The sequence below is a fragment of the Eulemur rufifrons genome, chromosome 1, assembly GCF_041146395.1.
Source record: "Eulemur rufifrons isolate Redbay chromosome 1, OSU_ERuf_1, whole genome shotgun sequence".
Taxonomy (NCBI): Eukaryota; Metazoa; Chordata; class Mammalia; order Primates; family Lemuridae; genus Eulemur; species Eulemur rufifrons.
The window spans coordinates 24,048,582-24,072,378 of NC_090983.1; the positions used below are offsets into that span (position 1 = coordinate 24,048,582).

The 23,797-nt window shown below is 35.2% G+C and overlaps 1 protein-coding gene across 1 annotated transcript in view; it reads right to left on the minus strand.

The window, feature by feature from the left end:
• Nucleotides 1-23,797, minus strand: part of CPS1 (carbamoyl-phosphate synthase 1) — a 117,029-nt gene that overhangs the window by 87,755 nt on the left and 5,477 nt on the right. The window contains exons 2-7 of the mRNA XM_069482737.1: nucleotides 13,292-13,401; nucleotides 10,249-10,393; nucleotides 9,647-9,736; nucleotides 7,763-7,819; nucleotides 5,114-5,206; nucleotides 36-125 (exon numbers count right to left, since the gene is read on the minus strand). Coding sequence (XP_069338838.1) covers nucleotides 36-125; nucleotides 5,114-5,206; nucleotides 7,763-7,819; nucleotides 9,647-9,736; nucleotides 10,249-10,393; nucleotides 13,292-13,401 — 585 coding nt within the window. The remainder of the gene's footprint in view (nucleotides 1-35; nucleotides 126-5,113; nucleotides 5,207-7,762; nucleotides 7,820-9,646; nucleotides 9,737-10,248; nucleotides 10,394-13,291; nucleotides 13,402-23,797) is intronic.

Genomic DNA, 23,797 nt, shown 5'->3' on the forward strand with positions numbered 1-23,797 from the left:
CAAACCCTCACCTTTGAGATGAACAAATTACTTACCTTTACTAGTAGGCGGATTACATTGTTTTTGATCCCACAGTCCACAGCTACCACTTTCGTAGGGTTTCCTTTACCGTACACCTTGACATCCTGCCATTTTCAAAACCAGAGAATGAGAGGGAAGTCCCAGCTATGAGCAGCAGACCAAGATCATAAATACATCTGAGGAGGCTTTGCACTTGGATTGGTAACAGATTGATTGTTAATGACTAGGGAGTGACTGACAGTTAAAAATCAACTTGTGAGAAAGGCACAGCAAGTGCCAAAGACTGTATCTTTTCTGGTGAGAAAAAAAGTACTTTGCTGTTTTATACAAACTGTTGATTACAGTAACAATAATGATCTCAAAGAAATTGGTTGCTTCCATAATTAAGCACCATCTTTCCTATGTTTTGCCTCATTAACAGCCAGTAGCAATGGAATTTTCTAGTATTATTGCCTGATTCAGCACTAGACAGATGTGGTGAGAGATACATCATGCTTTAAATATCACTTGGTCCTCAATTTGCAATAAAGATCGGATGGGGTAAAGGTGTACAGTAGGCTTATGCAATGGGACCTAATGGATAAAGTCGGTATGAGAGTCACAGGAATTGCTAAGCTAGCATAGACCACTAGTCCCTTTAGGCTGCCATGCAATTGTTTTTCTTTAAATGGTAGATTTCACAAATGGATCCCAGAGCATATCATAATCATCTACGTCTGAAGCACTGCTTGGAGGCAGATCCATTTTCACAGGCATTTACCCAAGAAGCAGTCCCCCAAACTTATAAAAGGAAAAATAATAGAAATAGAGAGAGAAAGCCTAGAAGGCTGGACGCCCACGCTGGTTTCTGCTTTGAGAGTTAGCTAGCACATTCTGAACTTAGGATGATTTCATAGTTTGCCAAAGATTTTAGATGACAGGTGCGATCTGAATATTTAAAAGGACATTTTACTTTAACTGAAACATCTACCTCTCCACAAAGTCTATATAGAATGTGAAATCATAATCCTCAGCCTGTACTTGAGGAAAAAAAATATAAAAAGTATATCTTTTTTTTCTCCTACTTATTATTCTGAAGAAAAACTGCTCTAGCCCTTCCATGACCTGGGGGAATTATTGCTGAACTGATCCATGAATGCTACAGGTAATCTCTCTCATCAGATAATTTGAAAAAGTATAAATTTATTCTTAACCTTAGGGTTCCGCTATAAAAATAAAGCAATATTACCATCTAGTTGTAACTACATAAAATTGCAATTATAAGACAATGAATTAAGTTATCAACATTCCCAAGGCATATAGCCAAACAAAACTAATAAGATATATGTAATCTCCAGATACAAACACACGTTTTATCATAGCTATAATGAAATTATTTAATTGCACTGACATTAAGAAACAGAACCAGCTTTCAGTACTACAATCTCTCCCTTGATGTGATATAGATAAAAACACAACAATGTTCATTTTTGCTGATCTCTACACAAACACATTAAATACTATCCATGCATAATGACAGAAGTTAAGCAAGACCTCGCCAACACTTGAACATATGTATTTTCATTTTGACTCGCCAAGACAGGAAAATATTATGGAGTGTTTTTCAGCCTTGTTTGACCACCAAGAGAGTTCTCAATGCTAACATTCTATCCTTCTGAAGGGGAAAATGGTCCTCTATCATGTGGTATCTCAAACTAAATCACCTCACTGGGAAATATGTAAAAAACAAAGGGAAAATAGTCCTATGTTATTTGAATGAACAAATTTTAAAACTAAAAATCAGAAATGACTATTGCATATGCCATGATTAGATGTTATAATGTTGTTCTCCATGTCCATTCTGATTGGTGCTATATTGCAACATGAATCATTTCCCAGATGAACAGGTATCAGAAAGGCTGAGAGAAACATTCTTTCTAAAGACCCTCAAGGAGAAGGTTTTGTTACATAGAAGGTAGAATATTCTACACAACCTGAGTTAGTTTTCTAGTGCATTCACACACAATCTCATCATATGTTTTATCGCTTCTGATTAGAAATTCTTGAATCCTTACTTTGCAAATGTAAAATGTAGATGGAATGCAACAATGTAAAATAAACTTATTTGAATATTATTACACAATAGTATGACTATGGTTACTAATAATTATTATTTCCAATACATTGAAAGGTAGTATGAGATGATGTTTAGGAGGTAGACACTAGATCAAACCTTCCTAGTTATAAATCCTATTCCTGTTCACACTGAGAAAGGTATTTAATCTCTCTGTACCTCAGTTTCTTTGTTGGTCCAATCAGCTACTAATAGTCCCTATCCCATAAAATTACTATGAGAATTGAATAAGTTAATCAGTAGAAAACATTTAGAAGAGTACTTGGTACCTAATAAGTACTCAATACATATTGTTTATTATCATTATTATTAATAAAACTCATAATGTTTATTAGTAATAATTTTATATATTAATAATGGAGATAATAGAACCATCAGAAACGCTGACTAAAGGATTCGAAGGGGAAAAAAGAATCTGCAATTTCTTTAACACCAAATCTGACTACTGTTTACTGGTTTTGTTCATTTCTTTATTTATTCAATATTTATTGAGCATGTACTATGTGAAAGGTATTATAGACAGTACTGGGAATTCAGATAAGTAAACCATGGCCTCTCCTCTCAAACAGCTAACCACAGATAAATAAAAGAGATGATCCTTCCAAAGAGTTAAATTCAATTTGATCCTTGTTATAATGAAGTAATGTATTAAATAACACGGAATCCAAAGGTGGCATGAGTCAGGGAAGGCCGCACAAAGGAACAATGAGCTGACCCTCTAAACTGACTTCTTCAGGACAGAAGGGAAGGAGAGAGGAGAGAGAACTCAGCAGAGGAGCAGATTATGCAAACAGAGTCAGACTCTGCCAGAAGTGGGGTCAAGAAGGAAATAGGTTCACAGGGAATCTTGAGGAAGCTTCTTGAACTCAGGTAACAGGCTCCAAGAAATGCACTTTTTAGAAGCTTTTCAGTCAAACCATCACCAAAATAAAAAGCAGAATAGTATTAGGTTAGCTGCAGAGATTCTAGAGTCACTTCAGTTTCAACTGAGGCTAACCTCGGGCAAGTTACATTTGATTTTGAATAGATTTATTTGCTAAGCCTCACTTTCCTCAGCTGTGAAATGGAGTTTTTTATGAGAATTAACTGAGTATTCAGAAAGATTGGTTATCAGTATTTTTCTTAATAACAACCCGAGCATCCACTTTGCATGGACCATGATAACAAGGAACTATTTTAGACAAGAAACTAAATGTCTGTTATATCTAGGAATAAAATGTTGTGGTGATTAAATCTATTTAAAATCAAATTTTGTGCCCACAAGTACTTTTTATAATCCTTCCAAGAACTTCAATCACTTTTGTAGAAATAACATTCACTTTCTTCTTGTATAAAGTCGAGTTTCTCTGAGAGACTTTGTTACCCCACTGGTGATGGAAAGGAAGTTTCCAGCCATCTCTCCTGTAGTGAAAATGAACCCCAAGGTGGAGCCAGCCAATTGCAGTGGCTCCACATGGGTTTCCATGGGATGAATCCTCCACGTTTAAAGCACAATGGCAACCAAATACATAGCCCTAGGTAAAGCAAACCCCATTTTATCTCTTGTTCTAGGGAGTAAAAACAGAAAGTAGCAATCTACCCTCTAAATTTCAAAGTGCAAAAAAAACTGTTCTTTAAGAAAAAATTCCACAGAAAAATCCCATAGACATCTCAAACATCTAATGAAGTAATTACTGTGCTCCAAATTAGCTAAAACCGTAGCTGAGAAACTAGGGTGATCTTTTACCTAGTCCCATCCAGCCTCTCCTTCTCCCATTTCTCCAGTCCACTTCGCTTGCTGTCTTGCCTCGCTATCACAGCTCAGTTCCGGTTCCCATGAGTTTTGTCCTGATTAGCCACAATAACCTTCTAGTTACTTGCTCCTTTATTCAGGTATACTTTGTGCTCCAAAATGATGCTGAACAAGTTCCCCGTAGTTTCTGGGATTGCTAATTAGCCATTGGTACAAACCCTCTAGAGCTGGCCCCAGCCCATCTCCACTCATCTTTGGCCAAATGTGTGAACCCTTTGTTTCAGCCACACTAAACTACACATAACTCTTCAAACACACCATGTTGTTTTATACTTCTGTGCCTCTCAACATAGGCCATTCCTTGTGCCTGAAACACAGTTCTCCTAGTTCTCCATTTACTTAACTATTACCACCTGCTCGTTGTGTCTCAGAGCAAGCCTGACTTCCACAGAGGCTTCTCTGCTGCACCTATCCCATTTCAGTGCGGCCCCATGCAGGCCTTGCAGCGCCCTATGCACACGCCAAGGGCAGCGTTGATCACAGGATTCTGCACGTGGCAATTTACCGGCTTGCTTGTTCCAGCAGGCACTATGCTCCCAAGTACAGAGATTGTGGCTCAAGAGACTCTCCCACACCTACACTAACAGGTATTCAATCAAAACCAATGGACATCTTCCTAAAATGTATTGTATACCTTTTTATAAATAAATAGCAAATATTTCACTTTAAGATCACTCAGTCAATGTTATGAACATTAATTTTTGAACTAAGCCATAATACAATAAATCTTTATTGTATAAAGAAATGTTTTCCCCTTTACAAAATGACCCCAGACTCTGATTACTGTGTCTGATTTCTATAAAGTTCTCTTGGCTCTCTGGCGGGTTATTAGTTCTGACTTCTGATCATTGCTACACCTGTCTTTGGCAGTTCAGTTTTCCCTTTATTTGACATTGTTAAAATCTTAAACTGAGGGACCAAAAATGGGGGAGGGGGGGCTAAAATAATAGTAAAAAGCCTCTAAATCAGAGCATAAAGTTTCCCATTTAAGCTTGCAAGTAAAGTTTACTAACTTTAAATGAGCTGATTTTGTAATATACATTTCAGCTGCTATGAGACCCCCTTTTCCCTCAACACTAGTGCTTCTGGAAGATGAACTCAGCCTAAATGAAGATTTTGATATTATAAGAAATGTAGGTCTAAAGGGAATAAAGTAAAACTACAAAATATAAAGGAAGATCTCTCACCTTGGTTGAAACCTCAGCAATCAAATTCTGTTTATTTGGATCCACAAAATCCACAGGCTGACCTTCAAATTCAATCTTCCCAAGCATGGTTCCCTATCAAATTAAAAAGCAAATTAGACAGTTAAAAGGAAGCAACTATGAAGGTGCTGACAAGATAAACTCACAGGGACTTGAAACAGCTGCTCCAAGATTTAGATGTCTTTATAACTACTCATAACCATCAGCAGAAGATCTTCATCTTCTCAAACTGGAAAGATTAAGTAATTTGCACATACATTTTGAGAAACACTCTGGGAAATACGATTAGTTCTTCTAGGGCTGAGACTGTTGCCTGCTGTAAGCAAAGTCAAAAAAGCAACAGAATTGGTGTCTCTAAGGCTCCAGACTGGTGCAAATTGGAGTATTTATTGTCCCCCTATACGCCTTAGTGCATGTGACCTGAAGACATTTCATGAAAGAGGTGGAAAAAACAAACTATGGAGAAGAAAATAAGAAATCTAAAAATTACAAAAAAAAAATTGAATAGAATGAGAATTTCTTACATTGTGATAGTAATATTAATTCACCAAAAAAAGTTGAACTGCGACTTAAGTCATAAACTTCTAGAAGCTTCAGTGAAAATATTCACTGCTTTAGACATGTTAATATCCAGGTGTCCTTAAGGGCCTGAACTTCAAAGAATGTTCTTTAACCCTCTGTGAAGTTTTCACAAATTAGCCCTGCTAGCTTGAACATGGCAATGTTTTCTTCTTTTCATTAGCTGTATGGTGAGATTTACTTATTTGTTAAGTAAGTCTACTTTGAGCTATTTAGGGAAATGGCCCGCTATATTTAGTAATCAAGATTTTATTGAAGTAGAAAAGTTTAAAATAGTTCATTGATTTTCCCTTCTCCTAGGAAATATTGCATTGAAGGAAATAGAAGGAAGACTTTACTTCCCTTTTCAACTTAGTCTGTGGGGAAGAAGTCACCTGGGGACGGGTAGAGTTAGAAAGAGCCTGCACACCATGCAGGTATGATGGTTATTTTAGTGCTATTATTAAAACCAGAGTGTTGCCTCAAAGTTTGGGAAAACTAACTAAAAACCACCTTTCCCTTCCACACTGGATTACTAAATTTCATGGTGGTCTGTATCTACTTTTAGAAACCAAGTCACATAATCCCTTGACTATGTTTATAGATCCCTAATTTTGAAATTTGGGTTTCAGTTCTCCTTCCTTTTTTCTTAAAATATGCTGAATGAAATACAATCTTACTTTTCTACCTAAGATTAATAGAAATGAAAGCCAATAATATATTAATAAATTTTTAATATGAACCAATAAATATAAGAAGCAATACTACTATCTAGTCTGTGATCACCTATTCAGCCAAATTCTGAAAACCTAACTGCCTATGATAAAATGAAGGTTCATTTAAACTCAACACATCACATGAAGGACACGTGTAAAGAGTTTTCTTAACTTATTAGTCCTTACTATACTCTATTCAACCTGCCAATTCTGCAGCCTGAAAAGATTTTCCCAATTTTATTCTCTTCCCATCCTGGTAGCCTCATCATTGTTTACTGCTTGAACACATCATTAGGATAAGAAAACACAAGAATCTACCTGGGATATATAATTTTGCTAACATCTCTTCCTGGGAAAATCATGGTGAAGAGAATAAAATCAGAGGTGAATAGAATGATTGTATAAACTCTCCCTGTATTCCCTCTGGGCATGGGTATGTGGCCATATTCTTATTTTCAAAAGCTGATATTTCTTTCTGTTTCCAGAGAGGCTGTGTCAAGATATATTCTAACAAGGAATCTACAACAGGTTATCTTCAAGAATCTCTTTCACATATATACTTTCAAATTGTATCATTTATCTTTTTTCTTTTTTATGTAATAATATTCAACGAGAAACTTTACTTGCATTTGAAGAATTTAGTTAACATTAGTGAGGTAAAATTTCTTTCTGATGAAGGATATAAAGGTTTCATGTAAAAAAAAAAACCAAATAGTGCCAACCTCCTATAGCAAGAAGCAGCAAGCAGATGGTGATGAGCTATTCTCAGAGGAGGGGTCAGATGTTGCAGCAATCAGATATGAAAGCAAAAGATAACCTTTCCTTTTATCACCTTGGTCATGGATAGTCTCAAGAAAGACTATATAATTGAGGCAACACATGCAGGGCCCATTTGGCACATTCATGAAGGGTAACTCACTAATTTCACAGATAACTCTTCCAAGAGGACGAAACAAATGATGGCACCAATACCGTACACTTTCTGGTTTGCATTCTTCAGCACGTAAGCATTCAATTTAGGGAAAATTGTTATGCACTGAGTTATTCTCACTTGTTTCACTTAAGTCTTGTCACATGAGCTGAATTACAAATGCCTTGACTTGCTGGTAGAACGAACACATAGTGGGCACTCAATAAACTGCCGGGTGAATTAATCTCAAGTCCATTCAGTTACAAACATGCTAATCAAGCATTCAGTTTTGAAAATTACCTCAGAAATAGTAAAGCAGAATAACAGAGACCCAAACAGCAGAAGCTGGCCCCATTCATCCCTTTACATATTAATGGATCCCTCAGGCACTGAGAAAAAAAGAAATATGTGAAGAAACATAGATTTGGCTAAAGATGATGATCATACCTTATCCCGAATTATTTTAGTCAGCATTCTTGTGTCCACCCCATAAATTGCAGGAATCTATAAGAAAAAAATTGTAGTGACAGTGAAATTGGAAGAAATTAAATCCAGCATTTTGTTTTCAAGTTACAAACTTAGGCTCATCTATCTTCTTGAGCAGTAAATAATTTCTCCACTCTTTCTTTTCTCTGACCCAGGGTGACTGTGTTGTCAGAACACGGTAAATTGCCGCTGCAGCTGGGCACAGGACTCTTAATACCCAGGCCCTTTCTCAGAATAAAAAATGAGAAATTCTGAACATCAATCTACAGCTATAGTTCTGTTGCTTTTAACCCAGGATGTAAAATAAGTAAAATCATATATATATGGTACATATGTAAATACATATATGATATATATGCACATATATACATATAGGAATCGATGAACTTCATAAGTAATAATATGCAAATCCGTGTTTTGAACCAAATGTTCCTGGCACATAGTAGGCACTCCACACACTTTTCTGAAGGGCCCTGTAGAGTAGTCATGCTGTACTAAAACTTGCTCATCCTATTAGTCAATCAGGCAATACCACCATTTGTTTTAGTTTCTTTGACTGGATTAGATAAAAACAGATGTGGTATAACAAAAGAGTAACAAGTTAGGAATCAGGAAAACAGGTTCTAATTTCTTTTCTTCCACCAATTATGTGAAAGGTGTTTAAGGAATGTGTTTGTTCTCACCTGTAAATAGAAGGAAGTGAACTGGTTATTATCTCAGACCTTTTTCTACTCTACATGCCTGTGATCATGGAAGAAGAGTCGAGGCACATTTAAAAACCAAAGTAACAAGCCATTGGTTAGGCTCATACTAAAACCATTAGTTCTGACAGAAAGAAGCTATAATACCAGGTGCCCTAAATAACAAAAAGGAAACATTTAATTTTTTTTTAAAGAAGTCTCCTGAATGACCTTTACAGGAATTAACTGTCTGGTAATGAAGATAAATTCAGATATTCGTTGAGAAGAAAATAGTGATGCCCCAGAGCATGATATAGATGCATTCTTTTCCCTTCTAAAATTTAGAAAGAATGAGACCTCGGAAGCCACCCAGATCAAGACTTCTTGATTTTTCAGAAAGAGACATTTAGCCCGAATAGGTAGACACTCATTCACTCACTGGAAGGCAGAGCTTCCTTAGAATAATATTCTATCAATTACAGGCCTATCAGTAGTTGAACCAAAAGCAGCTACACAGCACTGGAGGTGAAGCTAAATATAGTGGGTGGGTTACCTTTAAGTGCTTCTAACATTCAAACAAGGCAAATCCTCTTATTTGAATAGAAATTAATATTTAAAGTAAGGAAAGTATAATATAAGGTTTTATAACTTTTTTCCTATATTATTTCATAGTATTTAAGCTGAAAGTAACTTAGGGTAATCTGCTTATATTCATACGAATTAAAATTGATGAAAGTGTTGTATGGAACGATTATGTGAACTGAACAGAGTTGCACGACCAGTTAACAGTAGAGCTGGCACTAGAACCCGTGAAGCAAGTAACATAATTAGATCCTGGATAACAGTGGAGGGGGGCTTCTGAGTTGAGAGAATAGAAATTCTAAAATTTTCTCTGCCCCCTTTCACAAATGAGAAATGCTACCAAGCATGTTTGAGTGCCACCTAGTGGATAAACTGAAAATATGTGGTCCTCAGCATTTAACGGAGGATGAGTCCAGACATGTGTATGGTGAGAGACAATCACTCTCTGAAATAGAAAGATTCCACACTGCATGATCTTCCTCTATATCCTTGGCGCTTTTGAATCTACATACACCTTCTCAACTTCCCACAGACCCGACCATTCGTCTGGAAGTGATGATGGATGTCCTATCTTTTTTCTCACCTTTTCTTCTTGTAGCCATTGCCCTAGACTCTTGGTGGCCAGCCAGTGATTGTAGTCTTTGCTATAATTCAGCACCAACAAACCTGCAACCTAGAAAGATGGGCAGTCATTTTAAAGGGGTGACCACAAAATACTATCCAGTTCTTGTGACTTGTCTGGAGAGTCAGTGTGCCATTTTTAAAACAGCTTTTTTATACCCACTGACATGAGACTTAAAATCTTTTATTCATCCTCTAAATAGTATAAGATTAAAAGGCAAATAACTGATATAGAATTGATTACTAAACTCCTTTTAAAAGGTAATTCCTCTCCATTTCTTATAAGATAATTGTTATTTGGACTTATAACAACTTTTTTCCACATAAAGCCAAGTTTCATCCAATGCATTAAAATTGAAAGTGCCCTGAGAAATAAAACTCAAAACAATGTCAAGTTAAAGATTATTCTCATATAACTAAGAATAAGGTTAACTACATAAATTTAATGGTACATGCTATTAATATAATATTGATGAAGGAACTTTGCCCATTCTAGATTCTTAAAAATAAGTAAACTATACCCCCTCAAACTGAGAAGTTTTAGATAGTCGTCCCTGGTACTACCTTGATTCCATCAGATTCCAAATATTTTCTAAGTCCCAGTTCATCCAGTGCAGCAGCGTTAGGGGCTCCACCGTTTCCAATAATAGGGTTGGCCATTGTGAGAATCTGTCCCTTGTATGCAGGGTCAGTAATAGCTTCAGGGTACCTGGGTAAACATACCAAAAAATTACCAACCAAAAGGTGTCTGTAACTACAAAACTATGATCTATATCCATGCTCTGAATTATTGAACCCTGGAAAATTGAGAAGAATATGAGGTTAAAATCCAACAAGCATGTCTTAAGATTTTAACAAACTTAGGAAGATGTTATGACAATATGGAAATCTAAATATAGAAAGCTAAAGTATTTTCAAAATCAACTTTATGGAGTTATTCTTTCATATAAATTAAATGATATGACTGATATGAAAAAAATGGCTTTTAAGTAATAAGGTATATTCTCCCATAATTTTATTCTCTCAATTTCTTTAAATTTTTAAATTCTTTAAAAAATGTTTATAGGGTCTTAATTTTTTAAATATTGGAGCTCTATTTAAAGTTAGCAAATACTCTGTAGATTCCCCTAGCCTACAAGATATTTGTGTGCCCAAACTCATATTTACTGTTGAGGGATGTCAGTTTCACCAATATATTAACTGTTAAAAATTGAAAAGTATTTTTAGATATCTTTTAGGATACTGGAGTATCATGATTGTGTCAGTCATGGTTATGTGGGCATATGTGTTTATTCAAACTCATGGAACATTTAAAATAAGAGAGTTAATTTACATGAAAGAATACCTCAATAAAGTTGATTTTAAAAATAGTTTTAGAAGTATGTAAGTTTGGGAGTTATGATCAACTTAGAAAAAAATCATCTTACAAAATTTGATCTGAAGCATTTCTGAGTTCTAAATTAAAAGATGCCAATAACTCTTTTAAAGTACTGATATGAAATTACGGAGGCATGCAAGAGGGCTATATCTTAAAGTTTGGACAAGAGGAGAAAAATAAAAATGTTATATATGTGTGTATATATACATATTTCTTATTCTTAATATTAAGAAACAGTATTCCCATAAATACTAGGAGGTATCTGCATCTTTTCCATGCACTGGAATACATTGCAATTGAGGAGTTTTTTTCCTGCCTTCATCCATTTTGACTTTCTGTAGAATGAGTTAAATCAAATCTTTTTTGTGGACCACTACTAAAAGTGAACTTAGATGCTAAGGGGGACAGAATTGACCACCTTGAAACCAAAAACATTCAGCTCAGGCAGCAGTAACCATAAATTCTTCGACCCCATCCAGACTGACTCCTACCAGAACTAACTTTGTCTACAGAATATTTAAGTCTTTCAGCTCCACGATACCTAGGGCAATTCAAGTGCTGTGGTATTTATCCACAGCCTCCGTCAGCTAATTTCTCAGATGTCTCTCACCTACCAGGAACCGATAATTTTTTAACCAAGGGTTGCACACAATATAAATGCATTTCTTGAAGATAAAGAAAACAAAATAAACCCTTTAATTATCAACCACTTTACTGAGTGAGCCATGCAATGAATGAAAGCAGCATTTCTCAATGGAAAATAGGGTCTGTGCACTAATCTTATAAATGAATGCCTTTTTCTACATCAAAAAAAATCTTTAATTAATTTGATTTTACTCCCTTTCTTCTTTCTCTTCATAAAAGAACTGGCCATTCCCTTTAAACATATGCTTACAATACTCTCCACTAAATGAATAAATACAGCTTGTCCTAGAGAACTGCAGTGTTGGAAGCAAATTAATCCATCAGGTCCTGTTTGACTTTTGTGATGTGACAAGATTTATTACCCGTAATCTATCACAGAGAAGAAAACTCTAGTGCCCTCCATCATTGTGATCTATATTAAACAGTTGTTTGTTGGCAGGTATATTAACACAGCTAGTAATTAGTGCTGTCGAAAAGCTTAAATAATTGCCTGGTGAAGAAAAACTTTGCAAACGGGTTCCATACACTGTAATTTAATGTTCTCACCAGTGGATCTATTTTTAAAAACATCTAATATTCTTCATTTCACACAGAGAGGCAAGAGTTTAGGGAAGAACGTACATTAATAATATGAAGGAAGTTTGGTTGATCAATATCTTCAGTATCAGTTAACCCAACACCCCATTGTCATTAAGACTCTACGTTAAATTTCCCTGAAGAATTTATCAAATATTTCATAGAAGTTTAGTAGGATTGAATCACTATTAGAAACCTCTTGAAATAATCTAGTCATGTGTTTTTAAGGCATATAATTTTTTAAATCCCCAGCTGTAAATTACCATCTAATCCAGCCCCGTCACTTTTTATATGCAAAAACCAGAACTCAGAAAGATTAAGTGATGTTCTCAATGTTACATAATCAGTTATCATTAGGATTAAAACAAGAACTTCAGTCTCCTGGTTCTCAGGTAAACAAACATTTGTTGACTAGGTAAAACCAGCCACGTGATTTCTGTAACAACTGTCATCTTTGTTGCTGTACATCTGTTAGCAGATCTTAAATACTAGGTTGGGCCACATTTGATAATTACTAAAAATATTAAAGCCGTGTACCTGATCTCTTATATTTTTATTTTTAATATTTTTTTAAAAAATTTGAGACAGAGTCTCACTCTGTTGCCCGGGCTAGAGTGCTGTGGCATCAGCCTAGCTCACAGCAACCTCAAACTCCTGGGCTCAAGCGATCCTCCTGCCTCAGCCTCCAGAGTAGCTGGGACTACAGGCACGCGCCACCATGCCCGGCTAACTTTATATATATATGTTTTTAGTTGTCCATATAATTTCTTTCTCTTTTTAGTAAAGATGGGGTCTCGCTCTTGCGCAGGCTGGTCTTAAACTCTTGGGCTCAAACAATCCGCCCGCCTTGGCCTCCCAGAGTACTAGGATTACAGGCGTGAGCCACCGCCTCCCGGCCTGATCTCTTATTTTGATGTGGTGATATCAACCTCCCACCATGAGTAAGATTGCCCAGTTATTTCTCTACATAAAGGAAGAACGAAGGTTTGGAATAAAAGCACTACTCACCCTCCCAGGCCAGTATTAAAAACCACTTCACCAGCAACAGAGGATGGGTGGCCAAAGGAGTAACCTTTCATCTTAGTTCCATCTTCCAGGACAATGTGTGCTGTCTGTGCCTAAAGAAACATGAATATTAACAGAATACAAAATACAAAACACACACACAAAAAATATTCCAAACATATTAAATAAATGAGCAGTACATTTAATGAAACAAAACTGCCCAAATTTGGAGTTGCTCTCCTGTCACTTATCCCTTTCTTCAAATATATGACTCTTGTCACTGGCAGGTGTTTTGTTTTGCTTGAAAGAGGAAGTGAAGCATGTGGATACATTGTCTGTTCTAAGCTTACTTGGGGAGTTGTTGACTAGCCAGAAATACTTCAATTTAGCTGCAATGTTTTGTGTCTATCTTTTCCCCCCTTAATATTCCCGAGCTTTGTTTAAGCATAGCTTTAAGGAAAGTTCATGAGTTTGCAAAAACATTATGAATTGTACCATAAAGCTCATCATCACTCTGAGGTTTAGAGCTAGAAGGAATCTTCGAGATTATCTATCAAACTGTGTTCCACAGAGCTCTCGTGTTTGATGGACTTGTCTCAAGGGCTGCCCTGACCACACCAGTTTTATGGTCATGAAGAAGCTGAAACTTTCACACTCTATTAATGCTGATACAAAAGCAAACTGTGGAACACTCTAAAAGTGTATTGCATTTTTCTTTTTATTAGAGTTGATTATATCCATGTCTGTTTCCCTCTTTACACTACAGGCATTCTGAATTTCACTACTTTGCCATATGAAGTTTTGAATCAACTTCTGCAAAAATGTTTGGCTAAGAAGAGGGACAATTAGAGGATGTTATCTAAGAAGCAGATCGTCCACTCCTCATAAATACTCTATATTCTATTGTGGAAACAATTGAAATCTAACTCTCAATTTCCATAGAATTCAGGAAAAAGAGAAATGTGTTAAACGTCACCTGGAGAGGCAAAATTTAGACTCTGTAAGAAACTCTATAGGACAAACTAATTGGAATATGGCTAAAAAAATAAACTATAAAGAAAAATATCTCTGCAATAATTGAGTAAAATTGAATAATAAATTGATTTGATAATATTTGGTATAATATTTTTTAGGATTGATGATGGTATGGTAGTAGAGACATAGATGAAATAAGTTTTACCAAGAGCAGAGCTTGTTGAAGTAAGGGAGATCATTGTACTATGTTTTCTGCAAAGTTTAAGTGCGGTCATTAGAGACAGAAACATACTAATTCTCTACGTTGTTTTCCTTACAGTTTTAGGACTGGGGCCACAGTGTCTAATCCTATTGTACCTTGACACCACAAAGGTACATCTTGCACACACATGCATATCAACTTTTGGTAAGCAGCAGGAACTCAATAAGTGATTTCTAGACCTTTATTTTTATGCTCCTCTAGCTTTATGACATGCCTTCAACTTTTCAAGTATTAAAATGGAAAAAGCCCATTACTTTTCTACAATGATTTTCTCTGTAGAAATAAAATGCCTCTTTTAGATCCAAAGCACCCAAGTTTCTTGCCATTAGAATGATTGTTCTTCAATATAAAATATCATTTTGATTATCTTTAAACCAATATACTATGTTCCTAAGTCTTGTTTGTAGTGCGTGTACATACATATTAATTTACATTTACACACAAAACTATTTTAGTGTTTTTTATTAAAATTGATAGGATATGGTTAAGATTTTTTTCTCAACAGTTAATTTTATTAGTTCTGTTTCAATCAAAGATACAACATGAATTTCAAGTAAATATTTCCGAGAAAGATTGAACAAAGTACTATACTGCACATTTTATGTGTTTGTGTGTGTGCACGTGTGTGAGAGAGAGAGAAAGAGAGAGTGTGTGTGTGTCTGTGTGTATCCATGGACAGGGTTAACTGAAGACTTTTGTCCTTTACCTGGTTACCAAATTGTCTTTGAGATAAAGTTTTATCTATAGCCTTGGAAACAGTGTTTGAAATCCCAAGCTTAATATTTAGCTTTAAATAGTTGTGGTTTGTCTTCACAGCCACTAACTTTAAAAAGATTTTGGAATGACTCAGCACAAAGCAAACCACAATAACTTATTTCTTCATCACGAATGATGACAAAACTGCTACACTACAGGTGGGTTTCACACATAAGCTTGAATTCTGCTTCTGTGTCCAAGGACTCAACTTTTCATGTTACTTCTCATAATATGCTATTCTGGTTCTATGTTTTGTTTTAATTTGTCAATTATTTTTTATCTAATCATAGCTCAAGACAGAGGTTGATGATTTAGGAAGTAATAATATTCAGTGTATTTCCAAAGATTATTATGAGCTATTCAAATGTCTCTGGTGATGAGTCTCAATGGGAACCTGTTTAGTGGGGAAACTCCCCCAGGTAACTCTGACATGTTCACCAGGTAAAATTCCCTTGGCCCAAGTAATAAAAATTCACCGTCAAAAAAATATTTTCTACTGGAAAGATTATTTTCTATTCTTGAGGAAGTCATGTGTAACCTACCTGCTTTCACAAAATGAAAGGAAAAGAGGAAACTTTAAAAAAAAATCACATGAAACGAAAAGTGGAAACTTTAAAAAAAAAATCATATATAACATTGATACAACCTAAAATAAGTGTACATAGTTGGCAAAACTTAGGTATGAACTGCAAATTTCAATTGTTCTCCTATATACCAGTTTATCTACCCTACTCTGAGCCATGCCTGCTGAAAAGATCACCTGTGCATTTTCCTTTTGCTTTTCTCTATCCTCTTCTCACCTGAGAATTTCAAATTGTCTGATCTCTGGATTAGACACTATCAAATTATCTTAAAGAAAGGTAAAAATTAACATAAGCAAATCCAGCTCTTGTTAGGCTATTCCTATAATTTTGTTTGGTATTTTTCTTCCTCTTTCTATGGCACTAGTTTTCTACTTTGCTTTCTGTCTTTTAAAGATATATTTGAGGCCGGGCACGGTGGCTCAAGCCTGTAATCCTAGCACTCTGGGAGGCCGAGGCAGGTGGATCGCTCGAGGTCAGGAGTTGGAGACCAGCCTGAGCAAGAGCGAGACCCCGTCTCTACTAAAAATAGAAAGAAATTATCTATCCAACTAAAAATATATATAGAAAAAAAAATTAGCTGGGCATGGTGGCGCATGCCTGTAGTCCCAGCTACTTGGGAGGCTAAGGCAGTAGGATCGCTTAAGCTCAGGAGTTTGAAGTTGCTGTGAGCTAGGCTGATGCCATGGCACTCTAGCCCGGGAAACAGAGTGAGACTCTGTCTCAAAAAAAAAAAAAAAAAAAAAAGATATATTTGAAGAGACAATTACCATTGCCTGAAATAGTCCCTGAGCTTGTGTTCAATATGTCTTTTTGCTCCTTTAAATATATTTTTGGTTCTTTTGGCAGTTTTTATAGATCTTCCAATCCTCTTTCCCACTACACATTATGTAGTTACAAGGCCTCTGTTTATTGCCTGTAGTACTCTTCATATTCCTCTTAACTACAGTGGCCTCTGATGAGTTTAAAATGATGAGTGCCAATTGACCTATCCGTGAATTGATGGCGGAACTCTGAACAAAGAGCTATTATTTGGAATCCTTTCTTCTAGCTAGCAGTTCCCCAAGTGCTATTTCATTCCAAAGAATCCAAAAGAAATCACTTTGTTACCATCATAAGATATTTCAGTAGGCTCAGTCCTAGTGAAGAGAGGTGTATGGTCTAGGAATTAGATTAGAACATTAAATTATAATTTCAGTGCCTCCAGCAAGAGCACTTTGGTACTTTGAAAGCTGAAAGGATAAAGGAAACCTTAATGAAGAGAAGTATGAACACTTGTAGAATGTCAGGAAAAGTAACAAAAAGAACATATGAGTTTTATAAAATAAAGGACCTTATCATGACACAATCTGTATGTGTTTAATAAAAATATATATGTCCATAAGACCATTTAGACATTCAAGGCACAAACATCATTGAGCTCCTACCATGTGTCAAGCACCTTTCTAGGCTTTGGAGACACACGAATGAATGTCCCTAAGTCCCCTCATTTAATAAAAGGGTTAGATACGTGCATGGGTTATAAAACAGAGAAAACTTTGACAACACTATCACTGAAGCATCACCAAAACACCTGAAAAATTCAAAGATAAATAAAATATTATCCTTTCTTTTGGGAGATTTATCTTTAATAAAAGAATTTGCCCTTTCTTTTCCATCCATGCTTTAAGCAATAAAAAAATAAAAATTTCCAATGAAGAAACTTGTCAAATTTTGAATTTAAAGGCCAAAATTTAAAGATTCCCTCATCTTTGTTCAAATGCCATTTTTTTGGCAAGGCCTACCTTGACCTCTTGTTTAAAATTACAATAGTCCCCTCTGTCCCCATCTCCTTGGTGTGCTCTTTCTTCTAACACACCATCTGCTGTCTTATTTGTTATCTGCCATAGACCACTAGAAAGTGAACTTCATGTGGGCAGAGTATCGGGTCTGTTTCATTCACTAACATGCCTCCAACCTGCGTCAGTCCCTAGCACAGTGTAAATAATCAGTTAAGCTTTGTTCACACTTCAGTGAAATTACTCTAGTCAGAGAATCTATTGTTTAGCAGAGTACTGCTAAATGATTAAATAATGAAGTTGGTAAAAGAGGAAAAGTTACAGCAGAGAAAAATACAAGCACATGTTCTCCTACCCCATTCCCATCCTCCCCATTATTTCAATACTGAAAATATTAAACATTCACTTTTTTTCATATTATACTTAACATAATTTTTACTTTTAACCATGTTTCAAATGCTTAATTCATTTTGTCTTATTTTCGATTGAACTATTTTTTAAAATGTAGCTATCTAATTCATTATTTTTCCAGGAGTGGTTAGTCTTTACAAACATTAAGTTCCTTGGAATTTCAGTCTCTCTCCCTTTAGCATCTTTTCCTAGCATCTCTTGGAAGCAACAACTTGCAAGTCATATCTGGTCCTACAGGCTGAGTAACCAAGCAACTAAAATAATACTCCAATTAAAAATATCTCTACCTCATCACACAGTATCTAACAATTAATAACAATGAAAAAATAGTCTCATATTTGCTTCTAGAATTAACTGCACATTACATGAAGTTGTGCTACTGCCCAAGAGAAAATCTCCATCATCACTTACTATTGCCTCCTAATTGTTCCATTTGCCTCCAATCTCTCCCTACTTCTACCCATCCTATTTAGTGCAGGCAAAGCTACATTTCTTAAACATTTATTGAATGACACTAATCTCCAAATTCCTGCATTAGTATTCAAGGTTCCCTTATCTGGCCCATTCTCTATATGTAATACATTAAACTTCCCACCTCTCTTTGTCAGTCTTTTGTGAATAAGCATCTTCCTTGTTGCCTGTTTTCATACTGATTATTCTTCTAATGCCCATGATACGTCCTCAAAGATCCCTCAAGTCAGAATTCATCACTGATTTTCCCGTGCTCCCACCGCATTCAGTGTATTCTGTATCACCATTTGTTTTAATTGCTCAAGGTATTCATCTACCCTACTAGACTGTGACTTCTGGAACAGAAAGCCCAATGCCTAACTCAATTTCACATCCCCACAGAAATAGCCCACTGTTGTTCTAACAGTAATGTGATCACTACATACTTGGTGAATGCACAGAAATATGGTTTAGTATGTCATGTTAGGATGTTATAATGCTGACACTGTGGTATAACAACATAATTCTTTGATGTCCACTGGTTTCTGATTATTTTTCCACCTTCTCCTCTTGGAAGCAAAGAGAAATATTCTGCCTGTATATTGTTTATGCTAAAAGATAGAAGATGAAAGTGAAGAATGAGTTGATCAAGGCTGGGTGACAACTATTGCCCAGCAAGTACCCTCGGGCTTTCACATACCAACCAGGTGTCATATAGGTAATATCTCCAGAAAAAGAGTCTAGAAGACGATTTCTAAATTTCATTCTTTAGGTTTCCTCATTCACTGTTTCTATTATTGATAGTAATAATTATCTACATTATCTAGAACTCTAATCCTCCATCACTAGGGAAAAGGAACAAAACTGGATTCAGCATACATAACCCAATCATTCTCTTTTTTTATTTCTCATCTAAACTACTTGCCCAATTTTACTGTATTTCTGTAATAAATTTGTTTTAATTTGCTGATGTGGTCTCAGTACTTACAATATCACATTTCTACAGCAAATTCCTAAATATTTTATAACTAATAACTAGTCTGTATTTCCCCTTCCAAAAAAAACTGAGGGTGTTATATTTTTATTGTTACTATTGTTGAGGTTTATGTATAACGATGGTACATCCTTGACATTCAATAAATACTGATATAATTAATTTTGAAAATAGTAACTAAAGATAAGGTATATTTCAGTTTTTCTCCAGCGTAAGCCTATATGTTAAAGCACCACCTTAAAAAAAACTGAAATAACACTTTTTTGAGAAAAAGTAAAGCATTAACATTTCTTAATATTGTCTTGTAGATGTTGAATGGCCCGTTACCGTCCTAATTCTACCTTTTGGCATTACTTTAATGAGAACCTATTAGAACATAAATCAGGTTGCATATATAGTTATCTATGTTTATTAAAGTCTATATGCAGTTGTACAAATAAATTGAATATTTAGATTTGAATACTAAATTTCTACTATTCTGGAAAAGGCCTCTTATCTCAAATAGATTTATAAAGCTATGTTGGAAAAATAGGATTTGGGAACACATTGTGTCACTGAGAACACCACCCTGATTTCCTCCCTATGACATTAATAATAGTTGGCACACATGTGCTGGGCACTGTCCCTAAAGCCATTAAGGGATTTTCTCATCTAATCCTCACAAAAAACAATGAAGTAGGAATGTTAAGATCTCCATATTACACTTGAACTAACTGAGCCTTAGAGAAGTGAAGCTCATTCCACTAGCAATTGGAGGAGCAGCAATTTCTAAACCCAGTCAGTCTTGACTTATTTATTACCTCTTTTTCTTTTTCTAATCTTGCTTCTATTTCTGCTTTCCAATTTTTTTAAGTGGGGATAAAAACCAATTCAATCATGAATTCTACTTAAATTTATTTATAAGAACTTTAATTTGAAATTGCCATGGATAAGCCACAACAGGCCCAGGTCAACCAAGAATTATCTATCTATAAATCTGTAAATTGTCAAAGTGAAATGTCAAGCCATTAATTATATTCTATAATCTGAGGAGAACCAGCAGGTTTTGAGAGTTATTCACACAGATTGCAAGCCCGTGAGTTCTCAAGCTCTCAAGACTGTTAGGACTATAGATGCTACGACAGATAAGGAGATCCACCTCCCAGGCCCCTCCAGGAAGAACTTGCTGCCCTGCTGTGAGGAGTGAGGTGAGTGGACTTTCTCCTGCTGTCAGTTCCTCAGGAACTATCTCAGCTGCAGACAGCTGTCTTGCTCCACATCCTTCCTGGAATATTCTATACCTGGTGACTGAATCAGGCCGGGATACCAAGACCCAGGCCCAGTGCAGGAAACTCTGATGGACAAGAGTTTCCTATCAGGTTGTCCAAGCCTTTGTCAAACCTGTACCACAGTTTATTTCTCTGCCCAATCCTACTTCCGGAAGCTTCACTGCAGTTGATCCCTAATAAACATCATGCTCTTGGAACACCATCTCAGTGTCTGTTGTCAAAGAATCTAACTCATAATAGGCACTACAGCCAAGTCAGCCAAGATCCTTAGGCCAAAACGAATGTTACTTCTAAGTTGCCCCGTGTTTAAGAGTGGACGCCACATGTGGACATTCACCTTATTTAGGCCACTAAACACAAGTTCAGCATGAAACTGAGTAAAATAAAATCCATACACATACACACACACACAGAGAAAGAGAGAGAGAGAGAGAGAGATATTTCTATATTTTCTAAAAATCTCATGATTGACCTTCAACCAATGTTTAAATTGTATCTGCAATTAGTAACATTAGCTCCACCTCTTCAGAATTATGTTTATATGTTTCTCTTCTCCCATCCAAGTAGTTATGTTTGTAAAACATAGAAACCAGTTCCAAAAAAAATAAGCCAATGATTTTAGCCAATATGGCTATCAAGAGAAATACATTGAAACTAGTCTCTACTCACAGTTGGACACTTCAAACTGGAGCACACAGGTATTGTGAATCTGGGAGCCAGTCAGGTTACAAAATAAGTAGTTAAAACATGTGTTCCGTTGTTACTTTACATGAATTTAAAAATTGAAAGATTGAAATTAGTAGTCTTCATGACCTAATAATACTAAATGTTACTTTTATCTGAAAATTTATAGAAGGAACATCCATAATACTATAGATTCTTTCCATATACAATATTTAAATGGATTAAAACTAGATTTTTCTATATATGTATAATTATGCTATTTATAATCTCTTACTTTATAATTTTATTTAGTACTCCTTTCTCTAAATTAAACTGAATTACAAAAATATCTATATGATCCCCATCTTATATTACTTTTATAATGGGCATTCTTAACTGACTTTTTTTTTTAAATATTTGTAAACCCTGGGGATTCTTTCACTAGTGGTAAGTAATTTTTAATGAAAATATATTTGTGCTAAAGGGGCTTGCCTATAAATAGAAAGTCTAATAAATTCTCCATAGTTATTTGTCGGTTTGTCTGCTGTGGACATTGGTATTATTTCACCATGTGATAAAATATTTTATTTTTCTAATGACATTACAAAATAGGATACTGCAAGATCTGACATTTCTCTGAACATCTCATCTCTTTAGAGCTAAGGCTTTTAATTTCTCTTCAAAATTAAAATTTATTGTAAAGTTACATTTATGGGTCTATTTTCATTTCCTAGTAAGGTGACTGATCAGCTTTATGGAAACACAAATAAATGACTGGAATTTTTTGCACTTTAATACTCTCAGTTTGAGATCAAGTTTGAAAGGGTAGACATTTCAAAGCATTTCCAGGATAAGAACAATGAAACTATTAATGGGAGTCACACAGCTACATTTCCCTTAAAAAAGCTCTGAAAATGTGTCCCTGGCGCTATGCAATGATGACTTACAGGGCTTAGTCTTAGGAAACAACAGTTAAAATTCAAACATAATTTATCATTTAATCTATAATAGTTTTTGAAATAGCCTAATGTTTATGATTATTAGGAATTTCCTTCACATTCAGTATTATGTTATTAAACATCATCTTGTTCATTTATTGTTCTACAACCCAGCATCATTCTGAACTAATTTTGAGGATATTGATGCTTTACTTTGAACCAGTTTTCTTGGGATCCTTTATTTCAGGACTGGAAACAAGTCAAAATGAGACTTTTCTTGCAGTCTTAAATTGCATTAAACTTTTGCATATGTGGAGCTTATAGGACTACATGAGAAATAAATTTAAAACTGAAAAACAGCATGTTTTGTTACAAACACATGACAATATTTTGGTTGAAGTGGAAGAAATATGTCAACTGTAAACAGCATTGCCCTAAAGTGTCCTATTTGTAGAATTGCTGACAGCCATATAAAGCAGACACCCTCACTGATCCTTTGATTTAAACTACCTGTTCTCAAAATACAACAAAAAAAGGAAAGGAAAGGAAAAATCAAATTTGAGTTGTACTGAGATAAGTTCAGTGTATAAATGACTCTTGAGTCAAGAATAAAATAACAGCAGAAGAAATTATTCAGAACTTTCTGAAGCCGGGTTAAATAGCAACTGTGGCTTCAGATATATAAGCACAATAACAAAACATTGAATTAAAAAGATCCATAGGGTGTTTAAGACCTAATTAAAATTCTAACCAGATTTGCCAACGTATATTTCATTCTGTGTACAAAAGCAGACATGTGTCCTTGCATGAACTACAGCACTGACACATCTGTGAAATGGGAAGAATGGCAGTGTTTCTTCTCCTGGGTAGGAAAATTTACCAGTAAAATGTTCTGTATATAAAGCTTCAAGCTAATTCAGCAATAAATTCCACACAAGTTTTAGAGAAAATAAAACCATTATAGAGACAATAATCCCCTCAAGCTAGTAATGAAAATAAAAATGATTTACTCTGGGAATCTGACTGTATTGATTCAATAGAATCATTTATCTATGTAAATTATTTGCATATCAGGACAAGTAGAGGCCCCACATGTATATTTCCACTTTCACCAATGCCTAAAGCTATATAATATATTTGATTTCTGGCTTACCTGATGTTTCTTAGCTATTAGTTCACCCCAGTACTCATCCTCTTAAGAAATAAATCTGGACTAAGCTTTGGAAAGTAGGAAGACTAAAGCCAGAATTTATTTCAGATAATTATTGTGTAGATGATATGGTAAAAAGTTAAAACCATACATAACGTGTTCTTTATTAGTAAATGAAATCTTATTTTTCATTCTTGGAGTTATACTATTAAAATATGGATATTTGAAACTCAGGATTACAGCACAATTTGTCTTTAAAATATTTAATGAGATTTCTCTGCAG